General features: G+C 51.2%; 1 protein-coding gene across 2 annotated transcripts in view; it reads left to right on the top strand.

Annotated features, from left to right (window-relative positions):
* Positions 1-16,883, top strand: part of LOC109885220 (chloride intracellular channel protein 5) — a 55,360-nt gene that overhangs the window by 16,405 nt on the left and 22,072 nt on the right. Inside the window, exon 1 of one of the 2 annotated variants that reach the window (XM_031815768.1) lies at positions 15,058-15,476. The exons of the other annotated variant lie outside the window; for it this stretch is intronic. Within the exon in view, the coding sequence (XP_031671628.1) occupies positions 15,423-15,476 (54 nt within the window). The 5' untranslated portion in view covers positions 15,058-15,422. Of the gene's footprint in view, positions 1-15,057; positions 15,477-16,883 lie in introns of those variants that run through there. 2 annotated transcript variants of the gene reach the window in all.

Raw genomic sequence — 16,883 nt, 5'->3', positions numbered from 1 at the left:
TTTGGATGCAACTGAGCATTCTTTGTCCTCCAAACACGACGAGTTGAGTTTTTACCAAAAAGTTCTATTTTGGTTTCATCTGACCATATGACATTCTCCCAAACTTCTTCTGGGTCATCCAAATGCTCTCTAGCAAACTTCAGACGGGCCTGGACATGTACTGGCTTAAGCAGGGGGACACGTCTGGCACTGCAGGATTTGAATCCCTGGCGGCGTAGTGTGTTACTGATGGTAGACTTTGTTACTTTGGTCCCAGCTTTCTGCAGGTCATTCACTAGGTCCCTCCGTGTGGTTCTGGGATTTTTGCTCACTGTTCTTGTGATCATTTTGACCCCACGGGGTGAGATCTTGCGTTGAGCCCCAGATCGAGAGAGATTATCAGTGGTCTTGTATGTCTTCCATTTCCTAATAATTGCTCCCACAGTTGATTTATTCAAACCAAGCTGCTCACCTATTGCAGATTCAGTCTTCCCAGCCTGGTGCAGGTCTACAATTTTGTTTCTGGTGTCCTTTGACAGCTCTTTGGTCTTGGCCATAGTGGAGTTTGGAGTGTGACTGTTTGTTTGAGGTTGTGGACAGGTGTCTTTTATACTGATAACAAGTTCAAACAGGTGCCATTAATACAGGTAATGAGTGGAGGACAGAGGAGCCTCTTAAAGAAGAAGTTACAGGTCTGTGAGAGCCAGAAATCTTGCTTGTTTGTAGGTGACCCAATACTTATTTTCCACCATAATTAGCAAATAAATTCATTAAAAATCCTACAATGTGATTTTCTGGATTTTTTTTCTAATTTTGTCTGTCATAGTTGAAGTGTACTGAAGATGAAAATTACAGGCCTCTCTCATCTTTTTAAGTGGGAGAACTTGCACAATTGGTGGCTGACTAAATACTTTTTTGCCCCACTGTATATACAGGGTCAGTAGCTATATACAGGGTCAGTAGCTATATACAGGGACAGTAGCTATATACAGGGTCAGTAGTTATATACAGGGTCAGTAGTTATATACAGGGTCAGTAGCTATATACAGGGTCAGTAGCTATATACAGGGTCAGTAGTTATATACAGGGTCAGTAGTCAGTAGCTATATACAGGGTCAGTAGCTATATACAGGGTCAGTAGTTATATACAGGGTCAGTAGCTATATACAGGGTCAGTAGCTATATACAGGGTCAGTAGTCAGTAGTTATATACAGGGTCAGTAGTTATATACAGGGTCAGTAGTCAGTAGTTATATACAGGGTCAGTAGTTATATACAGGGTCAGTAGCTATATACAGGGTCAGTAGTTATATACAGGGACAGTAGCTATATACAGGGTCAGTAGTTATATACAGGGTCAGTAGCTATATACAGGGTCAGTAGTTATATCCAGGGTCAGGAGATATATACAGGGACAGTAGTTATATACAGGGTCAGTAGTTATATACAGGGTCAGTAGCTATATACAGGGTCAGTAGTTATATACAGGGACAGTAGCTATATACAGGGTCAGTAGTTATATACAGGGTCAGTAGCTATATACAGGGACAGTTCCAGGGTCAGTAGCTATATACAGGGACAGTTCCAGGGTCAGTAGTTATATACAGGGACAGTAGCTATATACAGGGACAATTCCAGGGTCAGTAGCTATATACAGGGTCAGTAGCTATATACAGGGTCAGTAGTTATATACAGGGACAGTACCTATATACAGGGTCAGTAGCTATATACAGGGACAGTACCTATATACAGGGACAGTACCTATATACAGGGTCAGTAGCTATATACAGGGTCAGTAGCTATATACAGGGTCAGTAGCTATATACAGGGTCAGTTCCAGGGTTCCAGTCTGTCATCACCAAACGCCTCCGTGCTCTCATAAAATCTATAGATGTGTCATTCATTATTATCTAATTTAGTTTCATTGGAACTCTTATGACACACCAAAACTTTCCCCCTGAAACTTCCTTGCGGGCAGGGCGCTATCTAAACTCATCTTTCTACGATTCCTCACTTCCTGTCTCTTCTCCTCCTATCTCCTCGCCATTTTTCTCCAATGGGTTTTGAGAGGTGAGGGGAGGATTTAAGGAATCAAGGATTTGATGGCTAGTTACAGTTTCAGACAGATCCCATCACCAGGACAGAGAGAAGTTTTTCAGGAATAAAAAAAATATATAAACAGTTTATATGTATAGAGAGTTTACCTGGTTTATTAAACATGTATATATTATCATAGTATTTCTGGAGTTAGTTGAGCTTTGGAAATTACTGTCATGTCCCCATTCAATGTGCACGCTGCAGAGAACACACTATACATTCAGTATATGACTGATTGGGAATGGATGGAGTTACAGTGTATCCTATCCCCCTGTCTCTCAGTGTTACAGTGTATCCTAGCTCCCTGTCTCCCAGTGTATCCTAGCCCCCTGTCTCCCAGTGTATCCTAGCCCCCTGTCTCCCAGTGTATCCTAGCCCCCTGTCTCTCAGTGTATCCTAGCCCCCTGTCTCTCAGTGTATACTAGCCCCCTGTCTCTCAGTGTATACTAGCCCCCTGTCTCACAGTGTATCCTAGCCCCCTGTCTCCCAGTGTATCCTAACCCCTGTCTCCCAGTATATCCTAGCCCCCTGTCTCCCAGTGTATCCTAGCCCCCTGTCTCTCAGTGTATCCTAGCCCCCTGTCTCCCAGTGTATCCTAGCCCCCTGTCTCCCAGTGTATCCTAGCCCCCTGTCTCCCAGTGTATCCTAGCCCCCTGTCTCCCAGTGTATCCTAGCCCCCTGTCTCTCAGTGTATCCTAGCTCCCTGTCTCTCAGTGTTACAGTGTATCCTAGCCCCCTGTCTCTCAGTGTATCCTAGCCCCCTGTCTCCCAGTGTATCCTAGCCCCCTGTCTCCCAGTGTATCCTAGCCCCCTGTCTCTCAGTGTATCATAGCCCCCTGTCTCCCAGTGTATCCTAGCCCCCTGTCTCCCAGTGTATCCTAGCTCCCTGTCTCCCAGTGTTACAGTGTATCCTAGCCCCCTGTATCCCAGTGTATCCTAGCCCCCTGTCTCCCAGTGTATCCTAGCTCCCTGTCTCCCAGTGTTACAGTGTATCCTAGCCCCCTGTCTCTCAGTATATCCTAGCCCCCTGTCTCCCAGTGTATCCTAGCCCCCTGTCTCTCAGTGTTACAGTGTATCCTAGCCCCCTGTCTCTCAGTGTTACAGTGTATCCTAGCCCCCTGTCTCTCAGTGTATCCTAGCCCCCTGTCTCTCAGTGTATCCTAGCTCCCTGTCTCTCAGTGTTACAGTGTATCCTAGCCCCCTGTGTCTCAGTGTATCCTAGCCCCCTGTCTCCCAGTGTATCCTAGCCCCCTGTCTCTCAGTGTTAGTGTATCCTAGCCCCCTGTATCCCAGTGTATCCTAGCCCCCTGTCTCTCAGTGTATCCTAGCCCCCTGTCTCTCAGTGTATACTAGCCCCCTGTCTCTCAGTGTATACTAGCCCCCTGTCTCACAGTGTATCCTAGCCCCCTGTCTCCCAGTGTATCCTAACCCCTGTCTCCCAGTATATCCTAGCCCCCTGTCTCCCAGTGTATCCTAGCCCCCTGTCTCTCAGTGTATCCTAGCCCCCTGTCTCCCAGTGTATCCTAGCCCCCTGTCTCCCAGTGTATCCTAGCCCCCTGTCTCCCAGTGTATCCTAGCCCCCTGTCTCCCAGTGTATCCTAGCCCCCTGTCTCTCAGTGTATCCTAGCTCCCTGTCTCTCAGTGTTACAGTGTATCCTAGCCCCCTGTCTCTCAGTGTATCCTAGCCCCCTGTCTCCCAGTGTATCCTAGCCCCCTGTCTCCCAGTGTATCCTAGCCCCCTGTCTCTCAGTGTATCATAGCCCCCTGTCTCCCAGTGTATCCTAGCCCCCTGTCTCCCAGTGTATCCTAGCTCCCTGTCTCCCAGTGTTACAGTGTATCCTAGCCCCCTGTATCCCAGTGTATCCTAGCCCCCTGTCTCCCAGTGTATCCTAGCTCCCTGTCTCCCAGTGTTACAGTGTATCCTAGCCCCCTGTCTCTCAGTATATCCTAGCCCCCTGTCTCCCAGTGTATCCTAGCCCCCTGTCTCTCAGTGTTACAGTGTATCCTAGCCCCCTGTCTCTCAGTGTTACAGTGTATCCTAGCCCCCTGTCTCTCAGTGTATCCTAGCCCCCTGTCTCTCAGTGTATCCTAGCTCCCTGTCTCTCAGTGTTACAGTGTATCCTAGCCCCCTGTGTCTCAGTGTATCCTAGCCCCCTGTCTCCCAGTGTATCCTAGCCCCCTGTCTCTCAGTGTTAGTGTATCCTAGCCCCCTGTATCCCAGTGTATCCTAGCCCCCTGTCTCTCAGTGTATCCTAGCCCCCTGTCTCTCAGTGTATCCTAGCCCCCTGTCTCCCAGTGTATCCTAGCCCCCTGTCTCCCAGTGTATCCTAGCCCCCTGTCTACCAGTGTATCCTAGCCCCCTGTCTCCCAGTGTATCCTAGCCCCCTGTCTCCCAGTGTATCCTAGCCCCCTCTCTCAGTGAATCCTAGCCCCCTGTCTCCCAGTGTATCCTAGCCCCCTGTCTCTCAGTGTATCCTAGCTCCCTGTCTCTCAGTGTTACAGTGTATCCTAGCCCCCTGTCTCCCAGTGTAGCCTAGCCCCCTGTCTCCCAGTGTATCCTAGCCCACTGTCTCCCAGTGTATCCTAGCCCCCTGTCTCTCAGTGTTACAGTGTATCCTAGCCCCCTGTCTCTCAGTGTTACAGTGTATCCTAGCACCCTGTCTCTCAGTGTATCCTAGCCCCCTGTCTCTCAGTGTATCCTAGCTCACTGTCTCTCAGTGTTACAGTGTATCCTAGCCCCCTGTGTCTCAGTGTATCCTAGCCCCCTGTCTCTCAGTGTATCCTAGCCCCCTGTCTCTCAGTGTTAGTGTATCCTAGCCCCCTCTCTCCCAGTGTATCCTAGCCCCCTGTCTCTCAGTGTATCCTAGCCCCCTGACTCTCAGTGTATCCTAGCCCCCTGTCTCCCAGTGTATCCTAGCCCCCTATCTCCCAGTGTATCCTAGCCCCCTGTCTCCCAGTGTATCCTAGCCCCCTGTCTCTCAGTGTATCCTAGCCCCCTGTCTCTCAGTGTATCCTAGCTCCCTGTCTCTCAGTGTTACAGTGTATCGTAGCCCCCTGTCTCCCAGTGTATCCTAGCCCCCTGTCTCCCAGTGTATCCTAGCCCCCTGTCTCCCAGTGTATCCTAGCCCCCTGTCTCCCAGTGTATCCTAGCCCCCTGTCTCCCAGTGTATGCTGGCCCCCTGTCTCTCAGTGTATCCTAGCCCCCTGTCTCCCAGTGTATCCTAGCCCCCTGTCTCCCAGTGTATCCTAGCCCCCTGTCTCCCAGTGTATCCTAGCCCCCTGTCTCCCAGTGTATCATAGCCCCCTGTCTCCCAGTGTATCCTAGCCCCCTGTCTCCCAGTGTATCCTAGCTCCCTGTCTCCCAGTGTTACAGTGTATCCTAGCCCCCTGTCTCTCAGTATATCCTAGCCCCCTGTCTCCCAGTGTATCCTAGCCCCCTGTCTCTCAGTGTTACAGTGTATCCTAGCCCCCTGTCTCTCAGTGTTACAGTGTATCCTAGCCCCCTGTCTCTCAGTGTATCCTAGCCCCCTGTCTCTCAGTGTATCCTAGCTCCCTGTCTCTCAGTGTTACAGTGTATCCTAGTCCCCTGTGTCTCAGTGTATCCTAGCCCCCTGTCTCCCAGTGTATCCTAGCTAACTGTCTCTCAGTGTTAGTGTATCCTAGCCCCCTGTCTCCCAGTGTATCCTAGCCCCCTGTCTCTCAGTGTATCCTAGCCCCCTGTCTCCCAGTGTATCCTAGCCCCCTGTCTCTCAGTGTTACAGTGTATCCTAGCCCCCTGTCTCCCAGTGTATCCTAGCCCCCTGTCTCCCAGTGTATCCTAGGCCGCCGTCTCCCAGTGTATCCTAGCCCCCTGTCTCCCAGTGTATGCTGGCCCCCTGTCTCTCAGTGTATCCTAGCCCCCTGTCTCCCAATGTATCCTAGCCCCCTGTCTCCCAGTGTATCCTAGCCCCCTGTCTCCCAGTGTATCCTAGCCCCCTGTCTCTCAGTGTATCCTAGCCCCCTGTCTCTCAGTGTATCCTAGCCCCCTGTCTCCCAGTGTATCCTAGCCCCCTGTCTCTCAGTGTATCCTAGCTCCCTGTCTCTCAGTGTTACAGTGTATCCTAGCCCCCTGTCTCCCAGTGTATCCTAGCCCCCTGTCTCCCAGTGTATCCTAGCCCCCTGTCTCCCAGTGTATCCTAGCCCCCTGTCTCCCAGTGTATCCTAGCCCCCTGTCTCCCAGTGTATGCTGGCCCCCTGTCTCTCAGTGTATCCTAGCCCCCTGTCTCCCAGTGTATCCTAGCCCCCTGTCTCCCAGTGTATCCTAGCCCCCTGTCTCCCAGTGTATCCTAGCCCCCTGTCTCCCAGTGTATCATAGCCCCCTGTCTCCCAGTGTATCCTAGCCCCCTGTCTCCCAGTGTATCCTAGCTCCCTGTCTCCCAGTGTTACAGTGTATCCTAGCCCCCTGTCTCTCAGTATATCCTAGCCCCCTGTCTCCCAGTGTATCCTAGCCCCCTGTCTCTCAGTGTTACAGTGTATCCTAGCCCCCTGTCTCTCAGTGTTACAGTGTATCCTAGCCCCCTGTCTCTCAGTGTATCCTAGCCCCCTGTCTCTCAGTGTATCCTAGCTCCCTGTCTCTCAGTGTTACAGTGTATCCTAGTCCCCTGTGTCTCAGTGTATCCTAGCCCCCTGTCTCCCAGTGTATCCTAGCTAACTGTCTCTCAGTGTTAGTGTATCCTAGCCCCCTGTCTCCCAGTGTATCCTAGCCCCCTGTCTCTCAGTGTATCCTAGCCCCCTGTCTCCCAGTGTATCCTAGCCCCCTGTCTCTCAGTGTTACAGTGTATCCTAGCCCCCTGTCTCCCAGTGTATCCTAGCCCCCTGTCTCCCAGTGTATCCTAGCCCGCCGCCTCCCAGTGTATCCTAGCCCCCTGTCTCCCAGTGTATGCTGGCCCCCTGTCTCTCAGTGTATCCTAGCCCCCTGTCTCCCAATGTATCCTAGCCCCCTGTCTCCCAGTGTATCCTAGCCCCCTGTCTCCCAGTGTATCCTAGCCCCCTGTCTCTCAGTGTATCCTAGCCCCCTGTCTCTCAGTGTATCCTAGCCCCCTGTCTCCCAGTGTATCCTAGCCCCCTGTCTCCCAGTGTATCCTAGCCCGCCGCCTCCCAGTGTATCCTAGCCCCCTGTCTCCCAGTGTATGCTGGCCCCCTGTCTCTCAGTGTATCCTAGCCCCCTGTCTCCCAATGTATCCTAGCCCCCTGTCTCCCAGTGTATCCTAGCCCCCTGTCTCCCAGTGTATCCTAGCCCCCTGTCTCTCAGTGTATCCTAGCCCCCTGTCTCTCAGTGTATCCTAGCCCCCTGTCTCCCAGTGTATCCTAGCCCCCTGTCTCTCAGTGTATCCTAGCTCCCTGTCTCTCAGTGTTACAGTGTATCCTAGCCCCCTGTCTCCCAGTGTATCCTAGCCCCCTGTCTCCCAGTGTATCCTAGCCCCCTGTCTCCCAGTGTATCCTAGCCCCCTGTCTCCCAGTGTATCCTAGCCCCCTGTCTCCCAGTGTATGCTGGCCCCCTGTCTCTCAGTGTATCCTAGCCCCCTGTCTCCCAGTGTATCCTAGCCCCCTGTCTCCCAGTGTATCCTAGCCCCCTGTCTCCCAGTGTATCCTAGCCCCCTGTCTCCCAGTGTATCATAGCCCCCTGTCTCCCAGTGTATCCTAGCCCCCTGTCTCCCAGTGTATCCTAGCTCCCTGTCTCCCAGTGTTACAGTGTATCCTAGCCCCCTGTCTCTCAGTATATCCTAGCCCCCTGTCTCCCAGTGTATCCTAGCCCCCTGTCTCTCAGTGTTACAGTGTATCCTAGCCCCCTGTCTCTCAGTGTTACAGTGTATCCTAGCCCCCTGTCTCTCAGTGTATCCTAGCCCCCTGTCTCTCAGTGTATCCTAGCTCCCTGTCTCTCAGTGTTACAGTGTATCCTAGTCCCCTGTGTCTCAGTGTATCCTAGCCCCCTGTCTCCCAGTGTATCCTAGCTAACTGTCTCTCAGTGTTAGTGTATCCTAGCCCCCTGTCTCCCAGTGTATCCTAGCCCCCTGTCTCTCAGTGTATCCTAGCCCCCTGTCTCCCAGTGTATCCTAGCCCCCTGTCTCTCAGTGTTACAGTGTATCCTAGCCCCCTGTCTCCCAGTGTATCCTAGCCCCCTGTCTCCCAGTGTATCCTAGCCCGCCGCCTCCCAGTGTATCCTAGCCCCCTGTCTCCCAGTGTATGCTGGCCCCCTGTCTCTCAGTGTATCCTAGCCCCCTGTCTCCCAATGTATCCTAGCCCCCTGTCTCCCAGTGTATCCTAGCCCCCTGTCTCCCAGTGTATCCTAGCCCCCTGTCTCTCAGTGTATCCTAGCCCCCTGTCTCTCAGTGTATCCTAGCCCCCTGTCTCCCAGTGTATCCTAGCCCCCTGTCTCCCAGTGTATCCTAGCCCCCTGTCTCCCAGTGTATCCTAGCCCCCTGTCTCCCAGTGTATCATAGCCCCCTGTCTCCCAGTGTTTCCTAGCCCCCTGTCTCCCAGTGTATCCTAGCTCCCTGTCTCCCAGTGTTACAGTGTATCCTAGCCCCCTGTCTCTCAGTATATCCTAGCCCCCTGTCTCCCAGTGTTTCCTAGCCCCCTGTCTCTCAGTGTTACAGTGTATCATAGCCCCCTGTCTCTCAGTGTTACAGTTTATCCTAGCCCCCTGTCTCTCAGTGTATCCTAGCCCCCTGTCTCTCAGTGTATCCTAGCTCCCTGTCTCTCAGTGTTACAGTGTATCCTAGCCCCCTGTGTCTCAGTGTATCCTAGCCCCCTGTCTCCCAGTGTATCCTAGCTAACTGTCTCTCAGTGTTAGTGTATCCTAGCCCCCTGTCTCCCAGTGTATCCTAGCCCCCTGTCTCTCAGTGTATCCTAGCCCCCTGTCTCCCAGTGTATCCTAGCCCCCTGTCTCCCAGTGTATCCTAGCCCGCCGTCTCTCAGTGTATCCTAGCCCCCTGTCTCCCAATGTATCCTAGCCCCCTGTCTCCCAGTGTATCCTAGCCCCCTGTCTCCCAGTGAATCCTAGCCCCCTGTCTCTCAGTGTATCCTAGCCCCCTGTCTCTCAGTGTATCCTAGCCCCCTGTCTCCCAGTGTATCCTAGCCCCCTGTCTCTCAGTGTATCCTAGCTCCCTGTCTCTCAGTGTTACAGTGTATCCTAGCCCCCTGTCTCCCAGTGTATCCTAGCCCCTTGTCTCCCAGTGTATCCTAGCCCCCTGTCTCCCAGTGTATGCTGGCCCCCTGTCTCTCAGTGTATCCTAGCCCCCTGTCTCCCAGTGTATCCTAGCCCCCTGTCTCCCAGTGTATCCTAGCCCCCTGTCTCCCAGTGTATCCTAGCCCCCTGTCACCCAGTGTATCATAGCCCCCTGTCTCCCAGTGTATCCTAGCCCCCTGTCTCCCAGTGTATCCTAGCTCCCTGTCTCCCAGTGTTACAGTGTATCCTAGCCCCCTGTATCCCAGTGTATCCTATCCCCCTGTCTCCCAGTGTATCCTAGCTCCCTGTCTCCCAGTGTTACAGTGTATCCTAGCCCCCTGTCTCTCAGTATATCCTAGCCCCCTGTCTCCCAGTGTATCCTACCCCCCTGTCTCTCGGTGTTACAGTGCATCCTAGCCCCCTGTATCTCAGTGTTACAGTGTATCCTAGCCCCCTGTCTCTCAGTGTATCCTAGCCCCCTGTCTCTCAGTGTATCCTAGCTCCCTGTCTCTCAGTGTTACAGTGTATCCTAGTCCCCTGTGTCTCAGTGTATCCTAGCCCCCTGTCTCCCAGTGTATCCTAGCCCCCTGTCTCTCAGTGTATCCTAGCCCCCTGTCTCCCAGTGTATCCTAGCCCCCTGTCTCTCAGTGTATCCTAGCCCCCTCTCTCAGTGTATCCTAGCCCCCTGTCTCCCAGTGTATCCTAGCCCCCTGTCTCTCAGTGTATCCTAGCTCCCTGTCTCTCAGTGTTACAGTGTATCCTAGCCCCCTGTCTCCCAGTGTATCCTAGCCCCCTGTCTCCCAGTGTATGCTGGCCCCCTGTCTCTCAGTGTATCCTAGCCCCCTGTCTCCCAGTGTATCCTAGCCCCCTGTCTCCCAGTGTATCCTAGCCCCCTGTCTCCCAGTGTATCCTAGCCCCCTGTCTCCCAGTGTATCCTAGCCCCCTGTCTCTCAGTGTATCCTAGCCCCCTGTCTCTCAGTGTATCCTAGCCCCCTCTCTCAGTGTATCCTAGCCCCCTGTCTCCCAGTGTATCCTAGCCCCCTGTCTCCCTGTGTATCCTAGCCCCCTGTCTCCCAGTGTATCCTAGCCCCCTGTCTCCCAGTGTATCGTAGCCCCCTGTCTCCCAGTGTATCCTAGCCCCCTGTCTCCCAGTGTATCCTAGCCCCCTGTCTCCCAGTGTATCCTAGCCCCCTGTCTCCCAGTGTATCCTAGCCCCTGTCTCTCAGTGTATCCTAGCCCCCTGTCTCTCAGTGTATCCTAGCCCCCTGTCTCTCAGTGTTACAGTGTATCCTAGCCCCCCGTCTCCCAGTGTATCCTAGCTCCCTGTCTCTCAGTGTATCCTAGCCCCCTGTCTCTCAGTGTATCCTAGCCCCCTGTCTCCCAGTGTATCCTAGCCTCTTTGTCTCCCAGTGGTGATCTATTCTGAAAGCCCATTCCGTCTAGCTATGTCCCAAATGGGTCCCTATTCCCTAAATAGTGCACTGCTTTACAATAGAGACTCTTGGGAATAGGGTGCTATTTGGGACACACCTTCGGCAGTCTCTAGACTTCAACGTGATTACTGTTCCTGTCTGTTTTATGACACAGCTAGGACCAGCTAGGACCTTCATAAAAGCTGTTGTGAAATCTGCCACACCTTCTCACCATGGTTTCACTCTGACTGGGAGGTAGGGAGTTGGGGTTAGGGGTGTGTGTGTGTGTGTGTGTGAGAGAGAGATCTGGCTAGCTTGGTAGAATACAGCTGATCTGACAAGCTTGGTAGAATGGGGTTGATCTGGCTAGGTAGGTAGAATTGGGTTGATCTGACTAGGTAGGTAGAATACAGCTGATCTGACTAGGTAGGTAGAATTGGGTTGATCTGACTAGGTAGGTAGAATTGGGTTGATCTGACTAGGTAGGTAGAATACAGTTGATCTGGCTAGGTAGGTAGAATTGGGTTGATCTGACTAGGTAGGTAGAATACAGTTGATCTGACTAGGTAGGTAGAATGGGGTTGATCTGGCTAGGTAGGTAGAATGGGGTTGATCTGACTAGGTAGGTAGAATACAGCTGATCTGACTAGCTTGGTAGAATTGGGCTGATCTGGCTAGGTAGGTAGAATACAGCTGATCTGACTAGGTAGGTAGAATTGGGTTGATCTGGCTAGGTAGGTAGAATTGGGTTGATCTGACTAGGTAGGTGGAATTGGGTTGATCTGGCTAGGTAGGTGGAATTTGGTTGATCTGACTAGGTAGGTGGAATTGGGTTGATCTGGCTAGGTAGGTAGAATTGGGTTGATCTGGCTAGGTAGGTAGAATGGGGTTGATCTGGCTAGGTAGGTAGAATTGGGTTGATCTGGCTAGGTAGGTAGAATTGGGTTGATCTGACTAGGTAGGTAGAATACAGCTGATCTGACTAGCTTGGTAGAATTGGGCTGATCTGACTAGCTTGGTAGAATTGGGTTGATCTGGCTAGGTAGGTAGAATTGGGTTGATCTGGCTAGGTAGGTAGAATTGGGTTGATCTGGCTAGGTAGGTAGAATTGGGTTGATCTGGCTAGGTAGGTAGAATTGGGTTGATCTGGCTAGGTAGGTAGAATTGGGTTGATCTGGCTAGGTAGGTAGAATGGGGTTGATCTGGCTAGGTAGGTAGAATTGGGTTGATCTGGTTAGGTAGAAACGGTGGGGCAGACTTCCTTCTCCAAAGAAAAGCTCTATGTAGAAAAAAGTTCTGATATTTAAAAAATGCATAATTAATCAGGAGCTCATAAAACCGCTGCTATGCAATGTAGCGACAATCTCACTCTGAGGCATGTGCCCTTGTTCACTCTGAAGAGCAGTGTGTCAGTCGACCACTAGAGGGGGGTGTTGTCTCTCTCTCCAGGGTTAATCCAACCGAGCCTTCCATCAGTATAGAGACCTGTGTGATGAAAGGTAGTAATTATACCTGTGAATAAATATTTCATATATTCAGGGATGAAGCGGTAATAGGGTGGGAGGTACTTATGTAGAGGACATTATCATCCCTTACACTCAGAGCAGTTGTTGTTGTTCATATACTCTAGATCTTTCTACCTATATTGGTCATTTACAGAAACCTTGAGGCCCCAGGGTTAGTCCCTATGCAGCAGACACCTTGAGGCCCCAGGGTTAGTCCCTATGCAGCAGAAACCTTGAGGCCCCAGGGATAGAGTCCTCACCAGCAGACACCTTAAGGCCCCAGGTTTAGTCCCCATGCAGCAGACACCTTGAGGCCCCAGGGTTAGAGTCCTCACCAGCAGACACCTTGAGGCCCCAGGGTTAGTCCCCATGCAGCAGAAACCTTGAGGCCCCAGGGATAGAGTCCTCACCAGCAGACACCTTGAGGCCCCAGGGTTAGTACCTATGCAGCAGAAACCTTGAGGCCCCAGGAATAGAGTCCTCACCAGCAGACACCTTGAGGCCCCAGGGTTAGTCCCCATGCAGCAGAAACCTTGAGGCCCCAGGGTTAGAGTCCTCACCAGCAGACACCTTGAGGCCCCAGGGTTAGAGTCCTCACCAGCAGACACCTTGAGGCCCCAGGGTTAGAGTCCTCACCAGCAGACAAATTGAGGCCCCAGGGTTAGAATCCTCACCAGCAGACACCTTGAGGCCCCAGGGTTAGTCCCTATGCAGCAGACAACTTGAGGCCCCAGGGTTAGAGTCCTCACCAGCAGACACCTTGAGGCCCCAGGGTTAGTCCCCATGCAGCAGACACCTTGAGGCCCCAGGGTTAGTCCCCATGCAGCAGAAACCTTGAGGCCCCAGGGTTCGAGTCCTCACCAGCAGACACCTTGAGGCCCCAGGGTTAGAGTCCTCACCAGCAGACACCTTGAGGCCCCAGGGTTAGAGTCCTCACCAGCAGACACCTTGAGGCCCAAGGGTTAGAGTCCTCACCAGCAGACACCTTGAGGCCCCAGGGTTAGTACCCATGCAGCAGACACCTTGAGGCCCCAGGGTTAGAGTCCTCACCAGCAGAAACCTTGAGGCCCCAGGGTTAGAGTCCTCACCAGCAGACACCTTGAGGCCCCAGGGTTAGTCCCCATGCAGCAGAAACCTTGAGGCCCCAGGGTTAGAGTCCTCACCAGCAGACACCTTGAGGCCCCAGGGTTAGAGTCCTCACCAGCAGACACCTTGAGGCCCCAGGGTTAGAGTCCTCACCAGCAGACACCTTGAGGCCCCAGGGTTAGAGTCCTCACCAGCAGACACCTTGAGGCCCCAGGGTTAGAGTCCTCACCAGCAGACACCTTGAGGCCCCAGGGTTAGAGTCCTCACCAGCAGACACCTTGAGGCCCCAGGGTTAGAGTCCTCACCAGCAGACACCTTGAGGCCCCAGGGTTAGAGTCCCCATGCAGTAGAAACCGAGGCCCCTGGGTTAGAGTCCCCATGCAGTAAAAATATTGAGGCCCCTGGGATAGAGACCCCATGCAGCAGAAACCGAGGCCCCTGGGTTAGAGTCCCCATGCAGCAGAAACCGAGGCCCCTGGGTTAGAGTCCCCAGCAGATAAAACCAAATCCAAGCATGAATAATGTAACAGGATTCCTCTCTCTGTCAGATCAGATATAAGCTGTGCTAGTTAGCCTGCCAGGCAGAACTGTGAACACACATTAAATATACATGATTCTCTCTCTCTCTCCCTCTCTCTCTCTCTCTCTCTCTCTCTCTCTCTCTCTGCTGCTGGGGGAAGTGTTCACCTGTATCTACAAGATTATAGTTACTCTAAGGGGTTAATTTATTTAGAATTCTAGGATTTGGAGGTTGAAGGGTGTGATTTCAGACTAGGTTGAAGGGTATGATTTCAGACTAGGTTGAAGGGTGTGATTTCCGACTAGGTTGAAGGGTATGATTTCAGACAAAGTTGAAGGGTATGATTTCAGACTAGGTTTAAGGGTGTGATTTCAGACTAGGTTGAAGGGTATGATTTCAGACTAGGTTGAAGGGTATGATTTCAGACTAGGTTGAAGGGTGTGATTTCAGACTAGGTTGAAGGGTGTGATTTCAGACTAGGTTGAAGGGTGTGATTTCAGACTAGGTTGAAGGGTGTGATTTCAGACTAGGTTGAAGGGTGTGATTTCAGACTAGGTTGAAGGGTATGATTTCAGACTAGGTTGAAGGGTGTGATTTCAGACTAGGTTGAAGGGTGTGATTTCAGACTAGGTTGAAGGGTATGATTTCAGACTAGGTTGAAGGGTGTGATTTCAGACTAGGTTGAAGGGTATGATTTCAGACTAGGTTGAAGGGTGTGATTTCAGACTAGGTTGAAGGGTGTGATTTCAGACTAGGTTGAAGGGTATGATTTCAGACTAGGTTGAAGGGTGTGATTTCCGACTAGGTTGAAGTTTATGATTTCAGATTTATAGAAGTCCGAGCAGATTTAATACTTCTATAGTACGGACTCAATCAAAAGAGCAAGAGATGCAGCTTATTTCCGTATCTAACACCTGTTTATGTTTGTGACTAGAATGTCATGCAAAAATCATTGAACAAGTGACCACAGCCTTCAGAGAGGAGGCGCTGTACCTGACCTGATTTCACTGACGAAAGTAGTGAGTTTTCAGTGATGCTGAGGGGGAGAGAGAGAGATGGAGGAAGGGAGACGAGAGGGGAGAGGGGGAGGGAGGGGGAGAGAAAGAGAGGAGGGTGCAAGAGGTGAGGGAGAGAGTTGGTGAAGTGAGATGGAGAGAGAGAGAGAGAGAGAGAGAGATGGACTGAGTGAGGGGTACAGAGCTCCGCCCCCTTGCTATAGTCTGCCACCTGTTCTGTTCCCCTCCCTCTCTCTCTGTGTGTGTCAGTCAGAGCTATCTGCTTCTCATCACTCAGCTGTAGCTAGGGCCAAATCAGAGTCACACCTGGTCTACAGCTGTTACTACCTGTTACCTGTTTCACATCCTTCCTGACAACATTGTTGGAGCCTGGAGGAAACAGGAGGAAAGGAGAGCTGCGGAGCAGTACAGAACAAAGCAGCCTAAGGACTGAGCCAGGACCAGGAGAGTAGTCACAATGAGCTCTGTCATCAGAACAGACAGGAGGATGTAGGCTTCAGGACTGTGGATGGGACTTGATTTTGCAGATTTGGCTCTTACTGCAACGTAAGGGGACAGTAAACTCGAAGGACGGACAGACAGCCTGTCAGAAAGACAGACATGACCTCACCAAACGGAGAAGACAGAGACCCTGAGATAGAGCTTTTTGTCAAGGTAAGATGTGTGTGACAGGTGTGTGTAGTAGTGGACAGTGTGTGACAGGTGTGTGTAGCAGTGGACAGTGTGTGACAGGTGTGTGTAGTAGTGGACAGTGTGTGACAGGTGTGTGTGTGTAGTAGTGGACAGTGTGTGACAGGTGTGTGTGTGTAGTAGTGGGCAGTGTGTGACAGGTGTGTGTGTGTAGTAGTGGACAGTGTGTGACAGGTGTGTGTGTTTGGTCCATGTTTCACGCACACGATTCAGTTTTAGAGACAACATGATATAAGTTTTTTAAACTATATATATATCAATTATTTTTAGCAAATGTAAGATTTCTGATTTAGGGTCAGAGTTGTTTTGCACCGTCAGTGTTGTTTAGTGGAAAGTAAATGTTACATGTGTGTTCTGTATCATAGTAGTGGACAGTGTGTGTTCTGTATCGTAGTAGTGGACAGTGTGTGTTCTGTATCATAGTAGTGGACAGTGTGTGTTCTGTAGTGTAGTAGTGGACAGTGTGTGTTCTGTATCATAGTAGTGGACAGTGTGTGTTCTGTATCATAGTAGTGGACAGTGTGTGTTCTGTAGTGTAGTAGTGGACAGTGTGTGTTCTGTATCATAGTAGTGGACAGTGTGTGTTCTGTATCATAGTAGTGGACAGTGTGTGTTCTGTAGTGTAGTAGTGGACAGTGTGTGTTCTGTATCATAGTAGTGGACAGTGTGTGTTCTGTATCATAGTAGTGGACAGTGTGTGTTCTGTATCGTAGTAGTGGACAGTGTGTGTTCTGTATCATAGTAGTGGACAGTGTGTGTTCTGTAGTGTAGTAGTGGACAGTGTGTGTTCTGTATCATAGTAGTGGACAGTGTGTGTTCTGTATCATAGTAGTGGACAGTGTGTGTTCTGTAGTGTAGTAGTGGACAGTGTGTGTTCTGTATCATAGTAGTGGACAGTGTGTGTTCTGTATCATAGTAGTGGACAGTGTGTGTTCTGTAGTGTAGTAGTGGACAGTGTGTGTGTGTTCTGTATCGTAGTAGTGGACAGTGTGTGTGTGTTCTGTATCGTAGTAGTGGACAGTGTGTGTGTGTGTGTTCTGTAGTGTAATAGTGGACAGTGTGTGTGTGTTCTGTAGTGGAGTAGTGGACAGTGTGTGTGTGTGTTCTGTAGTGTAGTAGTGGACAGTGTGTGTGTGTTCTGTATCGTAGTAGTGGACAGTGTGTGTGTGTTCTGTAGTGTAGTAGTGGAGAGTGTGTGTGTGTGTTCTGTAGTGTAGTAGTGGAGAGTGTGTGTGTGTGTGTTCTGTAGTGTAGTAGTGGACAGTGTGTGTGTGTTCTGTATCATAGTAGTGGAGAGTGTGTGTGTGTGTTCTGTAGTGTAGTAGTGGACAGTGTGTGTGTGTTCTGTATCATAGTAGTGGACAGTGTGTG

This window comes from Oncorhynchus kisutch, unplaced genomic scaffold, assembly GCF_002021735.2.
Source record: "Oncorhynchus kisutch isolate 150728-3 unplaced genomic scaffold, Okis_V2 scaffold606, whole genome shotgun sequence".
In the NCBI taxonomy this organism is placed as follows: domain Eukaryota; kingdom Metazoa; phylum Chordata; class Actinopteri; order Salmoniformes; family Salmonidae; genus Oncorhynchus; species Oncorhynchus kisutch.
This window is presented reverse-complemented; position numbering and strand designations above follow the sequence as displayed.